At 32.7% G+C, this 18,511-nt stretch overlaps 1 protein-coding gene across 1 annotated transcript; it reads left to right on the top strand.

Moving 5' to 3' along the window:
- The first annotated feature begins 7,450 nt into the window (after positions 1-7,450).
- On the top strand, positions 7,451-12,602 carry LOC109002066 (probable trehalase). The gene is made up of 11 exons (XM_018979651.2): positions 7,451-8,235; positions 8,853-8,972; positions 9,701-9,816; positions 9,954-10,054; positions 10,160-10,269; positions 10,818-10,890; positions 10,974-11,138; positions 11,266-11,353; positions 11,676-11,775; positions 11,965-12,178; positions 12,335-12,602. The coding sequence occupies exons 1-11, from the start codon at positions 7,514-7,516 to the stop codon at positions 12,416-12,418; spliced, it is 1,893 nt and encodes a 630-aa protein (XP_018835196.2). The 5' UTR covers positions 7,451-7,513; the 3' UTR covers positions 12,419-12,602.
- The last annotated feature ends 5,909 nt before the right edge of the window (positions 12,603-18,511 follow it).

Below are 18,511 nucleotides of genomic sequence, written 5' to 3'. Positions count from 1 at the left end.
ATGAATAATAGTGAGTTGAAATGGAAGAGTGGATTTTGTAGAGTTCACTGCTCACCTAAGACGAGTTTAGATGTGTTTGGCTATTACTTCCAAATGCCACTTCTTCTCGTCGCATCTGTCTTCAGGACAACCTAATCACAGGTTTTCACTTCTTAGTGAGTGAAAGATTTGTCCCCGGGTGTATGTTGAAAGCTTCTATAGTAGAACTCATTCGAGAGGGCTCGGTGGTCTTAAGAATGATTTGGGTGGGGGGTTATCTTGAGAATAAAGAAGACAAATAGAATCTAATTTATGTTCATGCTAGCAAAGATGAGTTTAGATGTATTTTTGAGAAATTGAAAAGGATTATAGGTCTCACGTATAAAGAGATTTTGAGTTGAGATGAGTTTAATGATTTGAGAATTGAGTATTTGAATGTTAGACTCAGTTTAAAATTAGACTGATTTATCCAAATTCAGAACGGGACCTAAATATTGAGGTCGTTAATAGTTATCAACAAAGACTAACAAATTGAATTTGCCTTTCAATATTTTGACATTCATTTCATCATTTGATTCTGTTTTGAAAATGATAAATGTTAGATACTATGAAATCATAAAAGAAAAACTTTTTAAAATCAGGTTCTGCAGAAATATTTCGTCATGAAAACATTCGACTTCATCTTGTTGACCTAAACCATCTTCAACTTGTCCATTTAAAAAGATAAATTAGAAAAAAAAATATATTCATGTTTATACAAAATTACACGTACCAAAAATATATTTATTTTCCAGATAATAAATATTTTTTATTTTTTGGAATTTCCATACAGAAGTCGTATGTTTATTAAAAAGAGGAGAGGAATAGAATTTGCAAAAGCGCCGCGGTTTCGGATTCCAAAATGGAGAATAACAACAGTACGGTATCGAGAGAGACACTGGACCAGGTGGCGAGCTGGTTTGGTTCCACCGTTGTCTCCGCCTTCTTCTCCTCCCTCGAGCGCTTCTCCTGCCTCAATCTCTCCACCACCGACCCCGACGACGATTACGACTACTACGACCACGACGTCGCCAAGCACCCCCCCATCTGATTCTTTCTCCCTCTCCGGCCGTCGGTATTCTCCCTCTATGTTGGTGTGGAACTTGGTGTCTTCTTTAACGTATTATCGTCGTTGATGTGCCCTGTGAGACGCTCTCGCGCGCGGGAATAATTGAATTATAGCTTCTTGTTGGTGGACTCCAGATCATGGTCATGATCAGATTGTTGCTTATAAAAGTTTTCTTTTTTCTTTTTCCTTTTGATTCTTGATCGATGATGACTAAAGCTTGATTGAACAAATTAAGAAGCAAAAGCTGAAGACCTTTTCTAGCTCTCTCTCTCTGTTTTTTTTTTTATTATTATTGTATTTTACTTGTAAGGCTCAGATATGGGGATTTTGGTTTTGTGATCTATCCCACCAGCAAAGGGGAAGTTCGCTGCCTTTTTTGTTCTTAATTTCGGAGTCTTTTACTCGTTATTGTCGAGAAATAAACATGTTTGTTTTGCTTCTTCAACTTGAATACATTAGTTATTAGAATATAAAGCCGATACACATTCTATGCTTGGTAAGATTTTATATTATATTATGTTATACTATATTGTGATATATATATATATATATATGGCATGTTTTGTATGTATGTGATTATCGTATTTGTTATGTAAAGAGTTATGTGTTGATTACCCCCACTTTATATAATGTCAGTGGTGGAGAGGAATGCGTACATAATAGAGCTAAAAATATAACTGCACCAGGAGAAATATTTTGCATTGATTAGGAAGCTTCAGCCCCCATCCTTTTTGTTTCTGATATAGAGAAAGAAATTGACAAGATAAAAACATGAAGAGAAGAAAAGAAAAGAGTTCAACCCTTTTTGTGGTGATAATATATATTAATGTTCCATTAATGGCCTCATTAGCTAGGTTTGCAGTACTTCAAACATCTTCTAATGGTACCTGAAAGTTTCTACGGTTGCTTCCACCTTATTCAATTACTCTTCCCAGAAATCAAACTTGAAATGCTGCGCTTGAGAAAGGGGAAGAAATAAAGGTGCTGCTTTCCAGAATCTGTATCACGCTGATCTTACTGTATAGAAGAAGAGTATCATGCACTACTTATGGCAGTAGTTTGTTGCAAAGAGCATATTCAATCTGGTGAGTTGTAGTCATTCTTATATCAAATGCACCTCTTAGTTCAAATAAGCTATCATCAAAGACAAGTTCAATTTCCAACTTCTCTGTCTAAGTAGCATTGCTGGAGAAGAGCTAGCTCCAATGTGAAATGCTTTCTTTATGGCAAGGAGTAATAGCTGAAAACATTCTGATTCCTAAAACACTCAAGAGTCAAGAACATGGTAGCTAAAATCTTTCCTTCTCATATATGTATTGCTCTAGAAAATCCTTAAGAGAACGTAGAAAAATGAGTCAAGAGAAAATAATTGATGCATCGATCTACAGATTTGCAACTTGCAAGGTGTACAAGTTTGAATTTTGCATTGCCTTCAAAATTTTAGATTAAGTGCATCTCTCTCTCTCTCTCTCTCTCATGGAGATGTATACACTTCAGAATTACTTATTATTAGTCTAAAAGGACCATATATAGAACAGGGAACATGCACATGAAGTGCTCAACTTTACCAGCCTTGTTAATCTTCATGCTCTTTCCAACAAAGCAGCATGGCTATGCAACGTCGGATTATGTACAACTTTGTTCTCTTTTCCTTGAAGGTTTTCGCCTTTGGCACTTGAACCTTGGTTTGCCTTTGCTGTGAAGTAGAAAATTCCATGAACTTGGTTCTGAGACAACCCCAGCTTGGAACCCCTCGTTTGTTCTAGATTGTTAGGACTTTGGAGTGGTCTTCCCTCTAGGAATCTTTTTATATGTAGGAGTTACTGCAGTTTCTTTCAGTTTTTGTTTTAACAAGTCAAAAAACAAAATAATTGGTAAATTAAAAAAAAAAAAAAAAAGGTCTGACAAAGCAACTCTACTGTTCTACTAAAAGAAGCCTAGAGTTCAAGTTCTTCTCCTACATGCTGCCTTAATTTACTTCTCTGCTTCATAATCCGGAATTTCAGGTTAATTGTATTTGAACACCTGAATTACGGTTTTTTTGTCCAGATGATTTAAGAGCAAAATGACAAATTGAGCACATGATTACCCTTAGAGTTCTAGAAACATTAATTAGGAATTGTGCGGCTACGGTACTTATATATTTTCTGAAAATAAAAAAAGATACAATAATTAATCAAGTAACTGAATCACAACTACCAACCGCATCAGAGGTCGATGGAGATGGCTAATTTTGAATATTAAAATAGTCTAATGTATAAGAATAAAATTATTATTTATTTATGTTCATCATTTATTATGAAATTTAAATTATATTAAAAATTTAAATTAATTAGATAATTTTTTTCTCTTAATAATATACAGTAAAATTTTATCATTTATTTAATGATGAAAAATTATTATTTTATAAATTAAAGTTGATTTTTAATTTATGATATAATATTATTCTCTTTAAAATGTTCAGTAAAATTTTATCCTTTATTTAATGATGAAAAATTAGTATTTTATAAATTGAAGTTAATTTTAAGTGTATGATAGAATATTTATATTTTAATTATCTATTTTATGTTAGTTTAAATCAATATTTAAACTTCTACCGTTAGATTAAATCTGAAAATTAAAGATGAATGGTTGTAATCTCATCATTACAACTTTTTCAAATTCACACAAAATATAATAAACAATTCAATTTTTTTAAATTTCAAAACAACTTTTTCAAATTTTCACATAAAATATAATAAATAATTCAACTTTTATTCTACTATTCACAAACCATATCAACCCATCTCAACTCATTTCTGAATCCAAACCACTCCTTAATCTGCTGCTTTGTTCAAATTGTGTTTATTTTATTGCATATAATAGTTGGGTTAAGAAAAATTAAGAGGTTGGTTTATATATCAGAGGTGTTCACTCAAAACATCCGAGGAGAAGTAATGTTATATACAGTTATAAATTATGCAAGTATCGTGTATTTATTTTAAAAAAAAGTGAAATTTATTATTAAAAAATTAATTTTTTCATGTGACTCTTATATTTATTTATTTATTTTTTTCAATAGTAATGTGTATGTAGCACTTGTGCAACCAAAATCTTCAATATAAATTTTAATTATTTTCAATTACATTTCCTGTTAAAACTTTCACAAAATGACTACTTGATTTGATTAATGGGAATATTTTGCTGCTCAGAAACTTCCTTTTTCCACAATAAATGAGACTATCGGTTTCTTGCGTTGCAAATGCAGACTGGTTGTGGCTGGTCAAAAGGAGTTATTTTGGCTTTTTGCTCGTAGGGTTTGAGATTTTGAATGTCCCTAAGACCAGAAGATTGATTGCTGACGCCTCCAATCCTTGTACTACTACACCTTCATGAGTAAAGAGCTTCACCTGAAATCACCTCTACAGAAGCTAAAGACATCGGATAACAAGGCTCAAGAAGAAACAGTACCTACTTTGTGTCTCACCTTTGAAATCATCAGATGGTTTTCTTTGTGATTTTATCTATGTGCTAGCAATTCGAGTTCCTTTATGATACTTTTTTTTCCAGAGACAGATCAGAGTTCCTTTATGATACTAACTCGTTTGTCTTTATAATTCATCTCAACTCATTTCATCTAATTATTATAATTTTTTTAAATTTTAACATAAAATATAATGAATAATTCAACTTTTTCAAATCTAAAAACAAAAATAATATTAAAAAAATATATTCTAATAATATTTTATTCAACTTTCATCTCAACTCATTTCAAAAAACAAACGAGGCTTAAGGGAAAGTTTGGATTAAAAAAAAACATTTTAATTCAGCCCATCTCATCTCATTATTATAAATTTTTTAAATTCTCACAGAAAATACAATAAATAATTTAATTTTTTCAAATTCTAAAATAATAATAATATTAAAAAATAATATTCTAACGATATTTTATTTAATTTTTAACTTTCATCTCAATTTACTATCCAAACCTCCCTAAGACTATGTTACACTTAACTTTTTGAATTTAGATCATTTAAAATTTTTATTGTGAATTTTAGAGTCTAGGATGGTAGATAAATCGATGTAAAATGTATAACCTACAACATTTAAGCCGTCCAAATAAATTTCTTGACTAGTATTAAATACTCAAATAATATTATAATATGATAGAGTGAGAAATTCACTTCTTTTTTTTAGTGAGCCCCACATTTTTACAAAAATCTTGCAAAATCTTGTATATTTAAGATTTATATCTAATATTACTCTTATAATTTAGTTTATATGTTTATTTGGATCTAACTTTTTCATTGATTGAGACCCTAGTGTCGGGATAAAAAGAGAACTACTTACACGTGAATACAACAAAAATAATCTTATAGGCTGATGAATTTGTCGATTTTATTTTATAATTTAGACGATTTTGGAAGTCCAAAGACATCAACATTGAACATTTCATAGCTACTTTTGAAACTTCAAAAATGGAAATGGGTAGGTAATATCAACGGCATCCAATTACAATGAGAAATAATATTTATAGTCTTATAGTATATAAATAATGTATATTCCTATTGAAAAAAGTGAATAAATTTAAGACTTACATGAAAAATTATCTTTTTAATGATAGATCCTATTTTCTTTCAAAACGAATATGCAAGATTTGTATACCATAAAACCGTATATAATATAACTTAATATTTTTCTTTTACGAGTTCAAAATAAAAACAATTAATTAATTTGTTTGTAAATAAAAGATTCGCTTGGTTTTCTTGTTCTCCTATGTAAAGATTTATTCCATAGTTCGCTTTGTACAAAATTCAGAATAACAAAGATTGATATAAAAAATATACTGACAGAACCAACAAGATTCGAAATAATACAAATCTCATAACAGAATCAGAAAATAACAAGAAAACAAAACAATATCAAGAATAATAATTAAAGAAATAAAGAACAAAGGAAATAAAGAATCAACACAACTGATTTACGTGGTTCGACCCTAATGGTCTACATCCACAGCAGGAATGGCCTCAGAGCTTTATTAATAATCGATGTCATTCACAGAAAAACCTCAAAACCACACATATTTACAAAGCTCTCATCTCACAACAAAAAATCGCATAAATTTTCTTCTCAAAATGAAACCCTAAGCAACGCCCTCTCTCTCTCTCTCTCTCTCTCTCAAAACCAGAATGACAAACATAAAATGAATTAGGGTTCCACATATTGGGTTAGCAATGAATATATATGATGAAACATATGCCAACACGTGTCATGATCCCGCGGCTAGAGTTTGATTCTTTTCTGGTGCAGCTTACGAGTCATGTGCAGGTCACTTGATCAACCAGCTCAGTGCATTATTCTTCAAAGATTTCAGAATCAGCCACTTGTCCACCATTCAAAGGTCACAAGAAAGAGGATTAGAGATTAAAAGCGACAAATAAATAAATATATTGACATAACATTTACATCCTAGATACAATTTTAAGGTGTATGAGTTTCGCGCACTTCTTTCGAAAAAAAATTGGGTCTATTATTAAAAACTAATTTTTCATGTGGGTTACAAATTTATCTATTTTTTTCAAAGAAAGTGCGCATGACTTGCACACCTTGAGATTGCAAATATTATTGTTTTGAAAGAAATCACACATGAACACAATATTTATGTAGTTCGGCAACGTGCCTACGTCCACAGAATTGTAGAGAATCTTATTTTCTTGAAAGTCGAATACACAATGCGGCAACACATGCACGACCATACGAAAAATGCAATATTTATGGGGAAACCTTAATTAGGGTAATTAGCACAAAACCCTAATTAGGGGTCACGTCGGACGGTTCAAGAGCTAAAATTGGATCAAAACAATTTTTTCAGGGGTGAAGCCCTAATTAGAGCAACTTTTTCCACATGACTTAAGCTTCATTGAAAATCCACTCAAAAACTACAACGAATTTTTATTGGGTGAGTCATCAAATTGTGTTGACACAAAATAAAATTAGGCTCCACACAAAAAATTACGTTCTAAAACTATATCTAGCATTATTACTCAATCTTTATATCTAAAAATTTAAGATAAAAATCCAATACAAAAATTTTCACGTTTGTCGGATCACGTGAAAGATTTTGATCTTTTTTTGTTATGAAGAGAAAAAACACTATTATTTGTTTATTGTGCCTATTTTACTATTATTTAATGTAATTCAATATCTTCAAATTTTGATTAACGTGCACTTGTTAGTCTAATTAGTTTAATTTACTTTGTTTCATTGACGACTGAGCATTCATTAATCTTGACCATTGTACTTAACAAGAAGAGAAAATAAAAGAAAAAAAGAATTGATTATTGACGGTTGACTCCAAGGCAATGCATCAGTTGACTCCAAAGCAATGCGGCAGATAAACGCAAACAGTTCCAACCGTCCAACCTCGGAACCTTTTTCATTGCCAAAATGCCCTGCCTTTCCCAGATGCCAACTTGTCTTCTTCCTCGCCCTCATACTCAGCCATGTCTGCTCCTCTTTCCTCTCGCTCGCATCGTAATCCTTCGATCTTCTTCTACCATGGCGAGCTTTCAAGCTCTTAGCTTTAGAAACTTCTGTTCGATATCTTTTGCAATATTTTTCGGAGTACTAACAACCATGAGTGTCACAGACTCTCTGAAAGATTGCAGTTCCAACACTGCAGGCCTTGTGATCCCCACAACCCCTTTGGTACACTTCCTTGAGCGTGTCCAGGAAACGGCTCTGAGCACCTTCGGAGAATCACAGTTTGACCCTAAGCCTTACGTTGACATGTCACTGAAGTTCGACTTGTCAACGGCTGAGGCTGCTTTTGATAAGCTTCCAAAATCCGAAAATGGGTCAATTTCAGTCGAGGATCTAAAAGGGTTTATGGAAAAGTACCTTGAGGGTGCAGGGGATGATATGGTGTACGTTGCGCCAGTTGATTTTGTACCGGAACCGGAGGGTTTCTTGCCAAAGGTGGAGAATGCGGAGGTGAGGGCCTGGGCTCTGGAGGTGCATGGTTTGTGGAAGAATCTCAGTAGGAAAGTCTCCGATGAGGTCCTGAAGCGGCCGGAGTTGCATACTCTACTCCCTCTGCCAAAGCCAGTCGTGATTCCTGGTTCACGATTTAGAGAAGTCTATTACTGGGATTCTTACTGGATCATCAGGTTAGCTTTATTTTTGTTTTTTTTTTCCCGTGTTTTGTTTTTAATTTCCAACCAACATTCTATACATAATTGATTTTTGGCGGGCTTGAGTTTTTGCTATCTGGGTTAGGTGGTGCTTTTCGTGATTCAGATTACAATCCTTAGCAATTATAGAAAGCTTCTGCATTTTTTTTTTCCGAATCGCATGCTCAATCAAGCTCCTTTGGCATCTTTGTTTTCACAGATGAGACGAGACCAGTTGAAATAAATATTAAAAATTAATAAAATATTATTAGAATATATTTTTTTAATATTATTTTTGTCTTGAGATTTGAAAAAATTAAATTGTTTATTTTATTTTACGTGAGAATTTGAAAAAATTGTAATGATTAGACGAAATGAGATCAGTTAAGAGAAGGTATCAAAACAAACGAGTTGCTAATGCTGGTACCAAATTAGAAGCAAGAGTCGTTTTCTTTCTCGTTTTTTCACCTGGTTCTGTCCAATTTGGAAACTACATGATCTTTTCTTCTTTATTTGGTAGTTTTTTTCACTCTCCATCCAACTTGTTGGGTCATAAATTATCTCTATAGAGCATTCCCTAATGGGGTCAAGGTTGATTTATATCTGTGGTGCAGGGGATTGCTGGCAAGTAAGATGTATGAGACTGCAAAAGCAATTGTGACTAATCTTATTCACTTAATAGAAGAATATGGCCATGTCCTTAATGGTGCAAGGGCTTATTGCACTAATAGAAGGTGATTATTTTTTCACTTTATGCTACTGTTGCTTTACTGTATTTTGGTGGTGCTGTAGCCTGTATTCCGCATTGATTATACTTATTCTTTTCCTCATTGAATATATAACGTTTTTATCAACATCTACTAATATTTTGGTTTTTCTTATCGTTAGCTTTTGCTCTCTTACATGAATTAACTGTCGTTTTTGTTTGTATTTTTGAGTATGATATATTGAAAAGATAGTTCTTTGTCATGCAGTTTCTTAATAGGCAACAAAGGTTGATGCATGATGCACTTCATGTCTCGTAACCATTCTAATGCAAACAGTAGTGCAATCAGATTGTTATACTTGAGGATGTGATGTCTAACAGCTTACAAAGTCATCTATATGTTATAGTCTTGCGTGGTTATCAACATTACATTTTCCTAGTCCATTATAGTCCAAACCTGAAATTGAACTATTTTTTGCTCTCTGTTTATGGTAAATCAAGCTGTTATTGAAAGATACGAGGACGGTACACAATATGCATTTTCATTCTGGCTTAATAATCTGACTCTCAAGTTTTCTGTTGTGATCTTCTTCATGATTTTGTTATAAAAATATCCCCGTGGGGGGGAGTAAATCATTTACAAAAACATATAATCTCATTCAAGCAAATTTCCTTCTCATATGCTGTTCTACTTTTTAATTACTTCTATAATTGGAATTAAACAACAAACTTGGGGGGGGGGGGTACATTTCACAGCCAGCCTCCTCTCCTGAGTGCTATGATTCATGAAATCTACCGTCGGACTGGAGATGTTCAATTGGTTAAAAAATCTCTCCCTTCTCTGGTCAAAGAGCATCACTTTTGGAGTTCAGGTACTATCTGGTATTGTTACTTAGAGGGGGCCTCACTATTGCCTTTCTTTATTGTTCAGATTACAATCCTGTTTAAATTTATTTCTTAATTTTCTTGGCCTATGGTTCTCTAAATCCTTACTTTTCTGTTCTTGTAGAAATACATAAGGTGACCATTCGAGATGCCCAATCTTACAATCACACTTTAAATCGATACTATGCAATGTGGAACCAACCCAGGCCTGAATCTTCAACCATTGTGTGTCCTTCTCTTCAGCTTACTTGCCTTGGCATAAGATATGTCGGATATATAAATCTTGGATAACACTAGAGGTGTGTTCTGTGACCTATTTTTATCTCACAGGACAAGCAATCTGCTTCCAAGATCACAAATATTTCTGAAAAGCAGAAATTTTACCGTGAAGTGGCCTCGACCGCTGAATCTGGCTGGGACTTCAGCACAAGGTGGATGAGGTAGTACTTAGTCCTTGAGAATTTGCCTGTCCAATAATCCATCATCCTGATTAGAGTTTCAGCTCAAGTTTTATCAGTCAAAATTCAAGCCACTTTCCAATCAATATCTATACAAGACTTTGATTATCGGGAATAAAGGTGACCATCCAATAAGGGGAGCTTCTGAAAGCAATGACTAACCTAATTTGTGGAAAGGAGTTAGTCTATTTGGGATGTTCTGTAGTCTATTTGGGATGTTCTGAAAGCAATGGGTAAAGAAAAGAGGGTTCATGAGTGGGTTCTCATTCATGGGTGTAAGCATGAATTCTAGCCAGCAATTATTTATCAATGAAGAGAAGAAAAAGTGAGGGAAATACTTGCAAATAATGAGCTTGCAAACGAGCTCACCTAAACTCTGTTGAATGACATGGTCTGTCCCGGTCTCATGAGATTCAAATATCAAAACTATAATGTTCCACTGACCACATGCTTGGCTTGTCTAATTCGACTTTCAAGGTATTTGGAAATTGATTGATTGAAGCTGTAAACAACTAGTTTTCTTGTTGCAGGAATCACTCGGGTCTCACAACATTGGCTACAACATCAGTTTTACCTGTTGATTTAAATGCATTCATACTCAGGGTATTACTTGGAACACTTTGACATAGAATCCTTGGGATTTTTTTACCAGTTAACACGACTATCTATGGTACTTGTTGATTCAGATGGAACTAGACATTGCCTTCTTGGCAAAAGTTACTGGAGATGAGAGAACTACAGAGCACTTCTTGAAAGCTTCTCAAGCCAGAATGAAGGCATTCAAATCTATTTTCTGGAATTCAGAGATGGGGCAATGGCTTGATTATTGGCTTAATGATAGTACATGCCAGGTAGTCCTGATCAAAATTTTGCAGAACAGGATTAAATGCAAAGTCCAAAAACTTGGGGGTGTTTGTAGTGTCTGACAGTTACTTGTTCTTAAACAGTTATCCTGATTCTTCATTTTGATACTTCTAGGAACCTCAAAATTGGGAAGCCTGTAACCAGAATCAGAATGTATACGCTTCAAACTTCATTCCTTTATGGATTGAATCATTTTATTCAGGTTTGTCTTTTAATGTCCGCCAGGGCTAGGCTCATAAAGGGACCAAATAGTGCAACTGGCTGTACAAGCACGGCTAATAGGCTTGGGTTGAGAACTTGGTTGAACATTTATATGCAAGCCTGAGCTCCAAACAATCTCAGCTGTCCTAGTCCACACTGGGATCATGTTGCTCAGCCGAAGCTTCTTTTTGGAGTTAATATAGATAAGGCAACATGATAGGATAATTGAATACACTAATGAAAACTAACGGACTGTTCCTAATAGGTCGTACTGCACATTGATAATACTAAGATTGCTTTTCTTGTGTTATATATATTTGAAGATACTGCCCTGGTGAAGAAAGTCATGAAAAGCTTCCAAAGTTCTGGCCTGCTTTTTCCTTCAGGGATAGCAACTTCTTTGGCAAATTCAGGACAACAATGGTTAGTAACCAGCTTTAAATTCCACATGACTGGATCTTATGGGAGAAAAAATTTAGATACATTGGAAAAGGAAGAAAGAGAAGGAAGAAGGGGGGAGGGGGATTCTGTGAAGGGGAGGAAACATTTGCATATTTGAGTTCTTCTTTCTTTAATTTAGTAGTCTACGGTCTTAAGAGATTTGCATTACAGGGACTTTCCAAATGGTTGGGCCCCGCTTCAACACATGATAGTTGAAGGTCTAGCAAGATGTGGATCAAAAGAAGCAAGGTCATTGGCTGAAGACATTGCTGTGAGGTGGCTCAGAACCAACTATGTTGCCTACAAGAAAACGGGCACAATGCATGAAAAATATGATGTGGAAAAGTGTGGAGAATTTGGAGGTGGTGGTGAATATGCACCCCAGGTACTATGCCTTAAAAACTTTTCTTGGAAGAATGTTTTTTCATTGATGTGGATTGTTTGCTACCATGAATATTTCTCTTACATGATAAGAAATGCTCAAAAAGTGTGTTTTCTTCTCCTTCTGATCTAAATGCTTGTTGGGTATGTTGCAATATAGACTGGTTTTGGCTGGTCAAATGGAGTCGTTTTGGCTTTTCTGGAGGAGTTTGGATGGCCTCAAGACCGGAAGATACATTGCTAATCATCCATATAGCAAGAAGCTAGCCAGCAGATAAAAGCCTTTAAAGCAACAAATACCAGTGATTTTGTTTCATAATCTTGAAATATTTATGCTATTGTGAAGACTGAATAAAGTTCTCAAAACTTATTCATGAAATTCCACAGGATCGGAGCTTCACTCACAGTGGAGAATTTAAGTTCATGCATGATTGTTTTTTTACAAGTGATTAGATTGGTAGGTGAAATCATCTGAAGGATATTTTCTTGGCTGATCGAAACTAATTCACCTTTAGCAGAAATAACATCCAAAGATAACTAGACCTTGGCATATTTATCCTTTGGGAAAATTCATTTCTGTAGGGACTACCCGGGATCGATTAGAAATTTAGAATTCACGATCTCACCCTCTCCTTCGTTACTAGAAATATATATATATATATATATATATATATATATATGGGACTTTTAATTGGTGCATAAGATGATTCAAAGATGGTCAATTTTCTTAAATGACCTTTGTATATGAACTCTAATATTATTTCCGTGAATATATATATATATATATATATATATATATAAATGCTTTACTTACAATTAAACAGATCATATAAAAGTAAATTTACGAACTGACGTGGTTTGATGTGATATATTAAGTTGTAAAATTATATTTATTGTAAAGTAAATCTAATGTACCATAAGAAACCATATATATGGAACACTTCACACACACGTGTATATATATAGACCGTTAATTCTAATTATTATTAAAATCATGATGCAACATTAATTAGGATTCCGTTAGGAGAGAAAAATATTGGATTAACTACGTACGTATATATGTACAGAACTAAAGAAGAAGTACGTATTGATTAATTGGAGCTGTGATTGCACAATAATGGCTATAAATGCATGGTGGGAGTTTGTACGTACAATGCCGAATACTTAATTAATTTTGATGTCAACATCCACACTAATGAAGTGACAAATTAAAGAGTAAATCATAATGAATTAAGACCAGATTTTCAAATTAGCTATTCATAATCCAATAGATTGGCATCTTTATGGATTCATTACCTCACAAAAAGATTTCAATTTCTTGTTAATTAGTGGGTAGTGGTGGGTCAGCTCACTGATAGATCCCTTTCTTTTTGCTAAGCATGAATCGTTTCCGTCGATTGAGATCATTGTGATCTTAAAAAGCCTAATTATATGCAGCGAGCTGATGGCACCATGACTCATTTCTTTTGTTTTGTTTTGTATGCACGAGAAATTATTATTTAAAATCCCAATTAAATTAATTCAACAAGTGGTTTTATGACACAAAGAAACGGATTCATGTTACTCATCATCTCAATTATCATCATCCTCTCATCATCCTATATTGATGTGACATTAAATGATTAGAGATTATTTATTATATTTTAATATTTGTGAACATATCATCTAATATTACAGCATGAGATGATGAAAAAATAGATGACAAATAGATTTTTTCCTATAATATTTGTTGATATTGTCGAAAATACATATACTAGACCGAGCAACAATAAATATTGTAAGGCTGATAATTTTACTTGTCTATCTCTTGTTTACTTGAATTCCTTAAAATTCGAAATAGAATTTAAAGGAGTCTTGATCCAATTTTCGGTATTTTAAGAGGCTTCTTCGTTTTTTGTATTCTAATATATATTTTCAATCCTTTTTTTTCCCACTACTGGGTTAAGGGAATGCTACTTTTTAGTTCATATAAACAATTCATGTATATATATCGAGACACTTTCTTTTGGAACTAAAGGGTGATAATGCGAGGTCCATGACAACCTTATTCTACAAGAAAAGTACTAAAAAAATGCCACACCATTATTCATTAAATTTAGAGATATTAAAAGCATGCAATTAGGAGGTGGAAAGATGATTAATATCATTAGCGCAATATTAGTTTAATACTTTAATTAGACCAAGATATTGGAATCCCTTATAAACCAGTACCCTAGCTAATTGAATGGAAAAGGGTCCCCCTTTAGGACTAGTTAGGGGGCTACCATAAAAAATAGTGGCAATCATTGAAGATTAACCCTAGTATTCAAATCACACCCATTTTTTAAATATTAACAAAATGTATTTTTTTTATAAATAGATTTGCAAATGGATTGTGGAAAGTATGACTAGACGTCCTAATTAATTATTTTTAACATAATCTATTAGTCTGATTCTTAATAGTCAAAGAGAGTTGGCGAACCAAACACCCAAATGAGAGCAAAAGAGATCAGTACTGTTATTGATTAAGATAATGGCGAACAAAATCCAAGATTTGATACGGTGGGGGGTGTACCATATATTGGAGACAAATTAAAATGAAAGAACTTTAGGCTACAAATTAAGCTCTCTCTCTCTCTCTCTCTCTCTCTCTCTCTCTCTCTCTCTCTATATATATATATATCCTATAATTAAGCTGGAGTAAGGATGTCTTTATTCGAGTTATAGTTTTAACTTACACTAATACAGACTTGGTTGTTGCTTAAATTAAATCCTAAAAGTACAAACTCTACTCTTTGTGCTCGAGCAATTTTTCACACACTTTGGTGCATATATGGCACAAAACGTGTTACAGTACGCATGCATGGTTTATATGTGGGACTGACTCGACCTAAGCTTGCTTGCATGCTAACGTGAAATATCAAACATGTCCTTTTCTTTGAATATTGAATAATATTGTCTATATATATATATATATCTTATTTCTTATTCTCAACTATAATGATGATAATGATTATTTTTTGTGGGTATAATTAATTGAACTTAAAAAAGGAAAATCAAATATCTTTGATCAACCTTCGAAAGCCTTGCTGTACTCAACAAACAATATTGCTAGCCAGATTCATGTCCCGGACAACTGATCTTTTATCTTTACCGAGCCGTGTGCCAATGGCAAGTTAAAGATTAATGGTGGTTGGAGAATCTATCTAGCTAGCTGGAGACGATCTGCAGAGGTTAAATCCATTATTAAGGATATGCATGATTACAAAATTTCCAACCTCTACATGATGATCTCTCTCTTACAAGCTGGTGGGGAGGCCGGAGGAGAATGAGTAATTAAGATGTGAAGGTAGAAGCCGTTTTCTCCTGCATGCGAGCGTCTTTTTCTCCTTTATTATACAACAAGTTACTACGGATCGGATCAATATTGAGTGTTATTTGTTTTTTTTTTCCAGCTTTATGGATGATTATGCACTTTCCTTTTCTTGTGTTTTCATGCACCTTGTACGAAAAACATGAGTATCCTATGTGTGTAATGAGACGAACATAGCTTTTGTTGCTGTCACATGTCTTATCTTGTCGAATAAAAAAGAGCCTGAATATATTTTTCTTTTACAAAAATATTTTCTTTCCCGGCCATGCAATTCAAGCAGATCGATCATCAAAAGGTTGAAAATTTTGGGTGAACTGAATATATTTTTTCATTTTTGTTTTCTTAATCTATCTCCATGCATGGACTAGCTACAATGAGCAAGTGGGATGTATCTGTATATCATCTAAAAACACCATGCACGAACGTACAAGACGAACTAATTCAATCAAAATATAATGTCTCGAAAGCAAAATCATACTTTTCTTTTCTTTAATTTATGTTTTGAACAATAAAGTTCTCCTTCTTTATATGATCCCAAGCAACAAGATAAACGACAGATATTAAAACATAAGTCTGCCAAAGCTAGTGTCAGTGTGACAAGGATAAGAACATTTTTTTCGTGCCCTAGCCTACAGTTCATGTACTGGGGAAGGCTAAAGAACAAAATAGAAGATGACCAGGGAGACAGAGAAATTTGGAGGGCCAAGGTTTCTGATTATTACAGATGGCCAGAGATAACGTCCTTTAAAGTTTAAAGCTGTAATAGAACCCTATAAAGTCCACATGATCTTTCTCTTTTGATATGTGAGGGATTTGATGAACTACTGGGATTGCAGGCCGGGCGCTAGCAGATAGGATCGATCTGAAACCCCATGTACTTCTGGCCTCTATATATATATCTGCATGTTCTTAATTGCCTGGAGGAATCTTATGGGTAGGTCTATATGTTTCCCATGCATGTGCTAATTAAGAGGAAAATATTCGTGGCATCCATGCATGTATATATATATATATATATATATATATATACATGCATATAGCACTGTAATTTTGGTTTCCAAGAAAGTCTCTCGTTAACTAAACCAAGATCTTCATGTATGTCAACACATATGTTGTCGATCGGAGCCACAAGCATGCATGGTTTCATACGGACTCCATTCATGATTTGACATTAGAATTAATCATAACACTGATCATGAAGAATTTATCAAATTTTGAATAACATTTAATGCGGACTTCGTTTGGATCATAAACTCATCTCAATTCATCATTATAATTTTTTTAAATTTTAACACAAAATATAATAAATAATTTAATTTTTTCAAATGTCAAAATAATAATAATATTGAAAAAAATTCTAATAATATTTTATCATTTCAATTCAACTCAACTCAGTTTAATATCCAAACATAAGTCTATGTTCCAAAGAACTTAAATTAGTGACCAAGACAAGTACTTTGGGTTTAGAGAAATGGCATTTTTCATTTAAATGTATTATCCTTAAATTGTACTTAGTGACGTGTTGAATAACGTACGTAAAAAGCCATTTAATTAAAATGTCAACACGTATAACTATATAGATCAGACAATGTATAAATATATTCTAACAATATTTTATTTAATTTTTTAACTTTAATCTCATCTCATTTCCGAAAACAAACGAGGCTTAGTACTTTGATCTATAAGAAAAATGAATTTTTGTGACCAATTTATTACAATCAAAAGATTATTTGTAACAAATTTTAATTATAAATAGTCATTTCATTATAATTAATTTATCACAAATAAATAATTTTCTTGTAATTCCACGTACATACAAGTTTTTTATGGCCATATTATATTAATCTTGGGTTTTAACATGACCCAATAGTTATTTGGTGCATGTAAGAATTAACAGATATAATCGTATATAGGTGTGAAATAAAAGCCAATAAATCAATTAGAAGTATGCATGGATCTGTACTGTGAAAATGCTGTTTGATCTCGAAATCGTGCGTGTTAAAAAAGCATATCCAAATACCAAAATTACGTGGGTACATTTAGATACAATTTTGACAGTAAATTGAGATAAAAATTAAAAAATAAAAAAAATATTATTGTTAAAATATTATTTATTATTATTATTATTTTAAAATTTTAAAAAATTAAATTATTTATTATATTTTATATAAAAATTTTAAAAAAATTATAATAATAAAATAAAAGAAATTTCTATAAAATTGAATTTATTTTTAATTAAATTATATAATTATATTGGTTGATTGAATTTTTTTTTTTAAATTATACAAGAAGTTCAATAAATTTTTAATCTAGATTTAAAAGATAAAATAAAAAACAATTAAATAATAAAACAACAATAAATAAAATGTAAGCTTATCATTAATCTTATCTCTTAACTTATCATATTATAAAGGAACAATCCGGGGTTTGACCGGGAATTATTTGACTGTGTAATAACTTAATTATCCCGACGAAATACAAGATTCGAGGCCGTGGGATTGACCGATCTGGAACAGTTTGAAACCCTCACGTGCAATTCCCCTTTGACGATTCTTACATCTCGCCTCGTCACTCGTGTCCTACATTGATTCTTCCATTTAATTAATCGCCGACTCATCCCGTTCCCAACCAACTATCGTCCCACGTTTGCCGATCATTAATTTACCAGTATCATGATCGGCATTGTGCTAAGCTGTTCATTCGTCTAAACGTGGGGTAAATGTTCCTCCGACGGATACGGTCAAAACCGGAGTGGTTTTTCTTACTTTAGCCGTGTCTGGTCTAGCCACGTTCTCTACAATACCGCCATTTTTTTTTTCACAACTATTTTTATCATCTAATAATTATGTGTTTTTTTTTTTAAAATTTTTATATAAAATAAAATAAATAATTTAATTATTTAAAATTTTAAAATAAAAATAATATTAAAAAAATATATCATAATAATATTTTATTCAACTTTTAATTTTTATCTCAACTCATTTT

Source organism: Juglans regia, chromosome 2 (assembly GCF_001411555.2).
Source record: "Juglans regia cultivar Chandler chromosome 2, Walnut 2.0, whole genome shotgun sequence".
Taxonomy (NCBI): Eukaryota; Viridiplantae; Streptophyta; class Magnoliopsida; order Fagales; family Juglandaceae; genus Juglans; species Juglans regia.
Note: the sequence above shows the minus strand (reverse complement) of the source record. Positions and strands in the feature narration are given on the sequence as shown.

Excerpts from the sequence above, each read along its gene's own strand:
- LOC109002066 (XM_018979651.2), top strand. The coding sequence starts at position 7,514 with ATGCCCTGCCTTTCCCAGATGCCAACTTGTCTTCTTCCTCGCCCTCAT. Across the intron at positions 10,055-10,159 it reads GGCCTGAATCTTCAACCATT|GACAAGCAATCTGCTTCCAA; the intron begins GTGTGTCCTTCT and ends TTTATCTCACAG. Across the intron at positions 11,139-11,265 it reads TTAATGATAGTACATGCCAG|GAACCTCAAAATTGGGAAGC; the intron begins GTAGTCCTGATC and ends TGATACTTCTAG.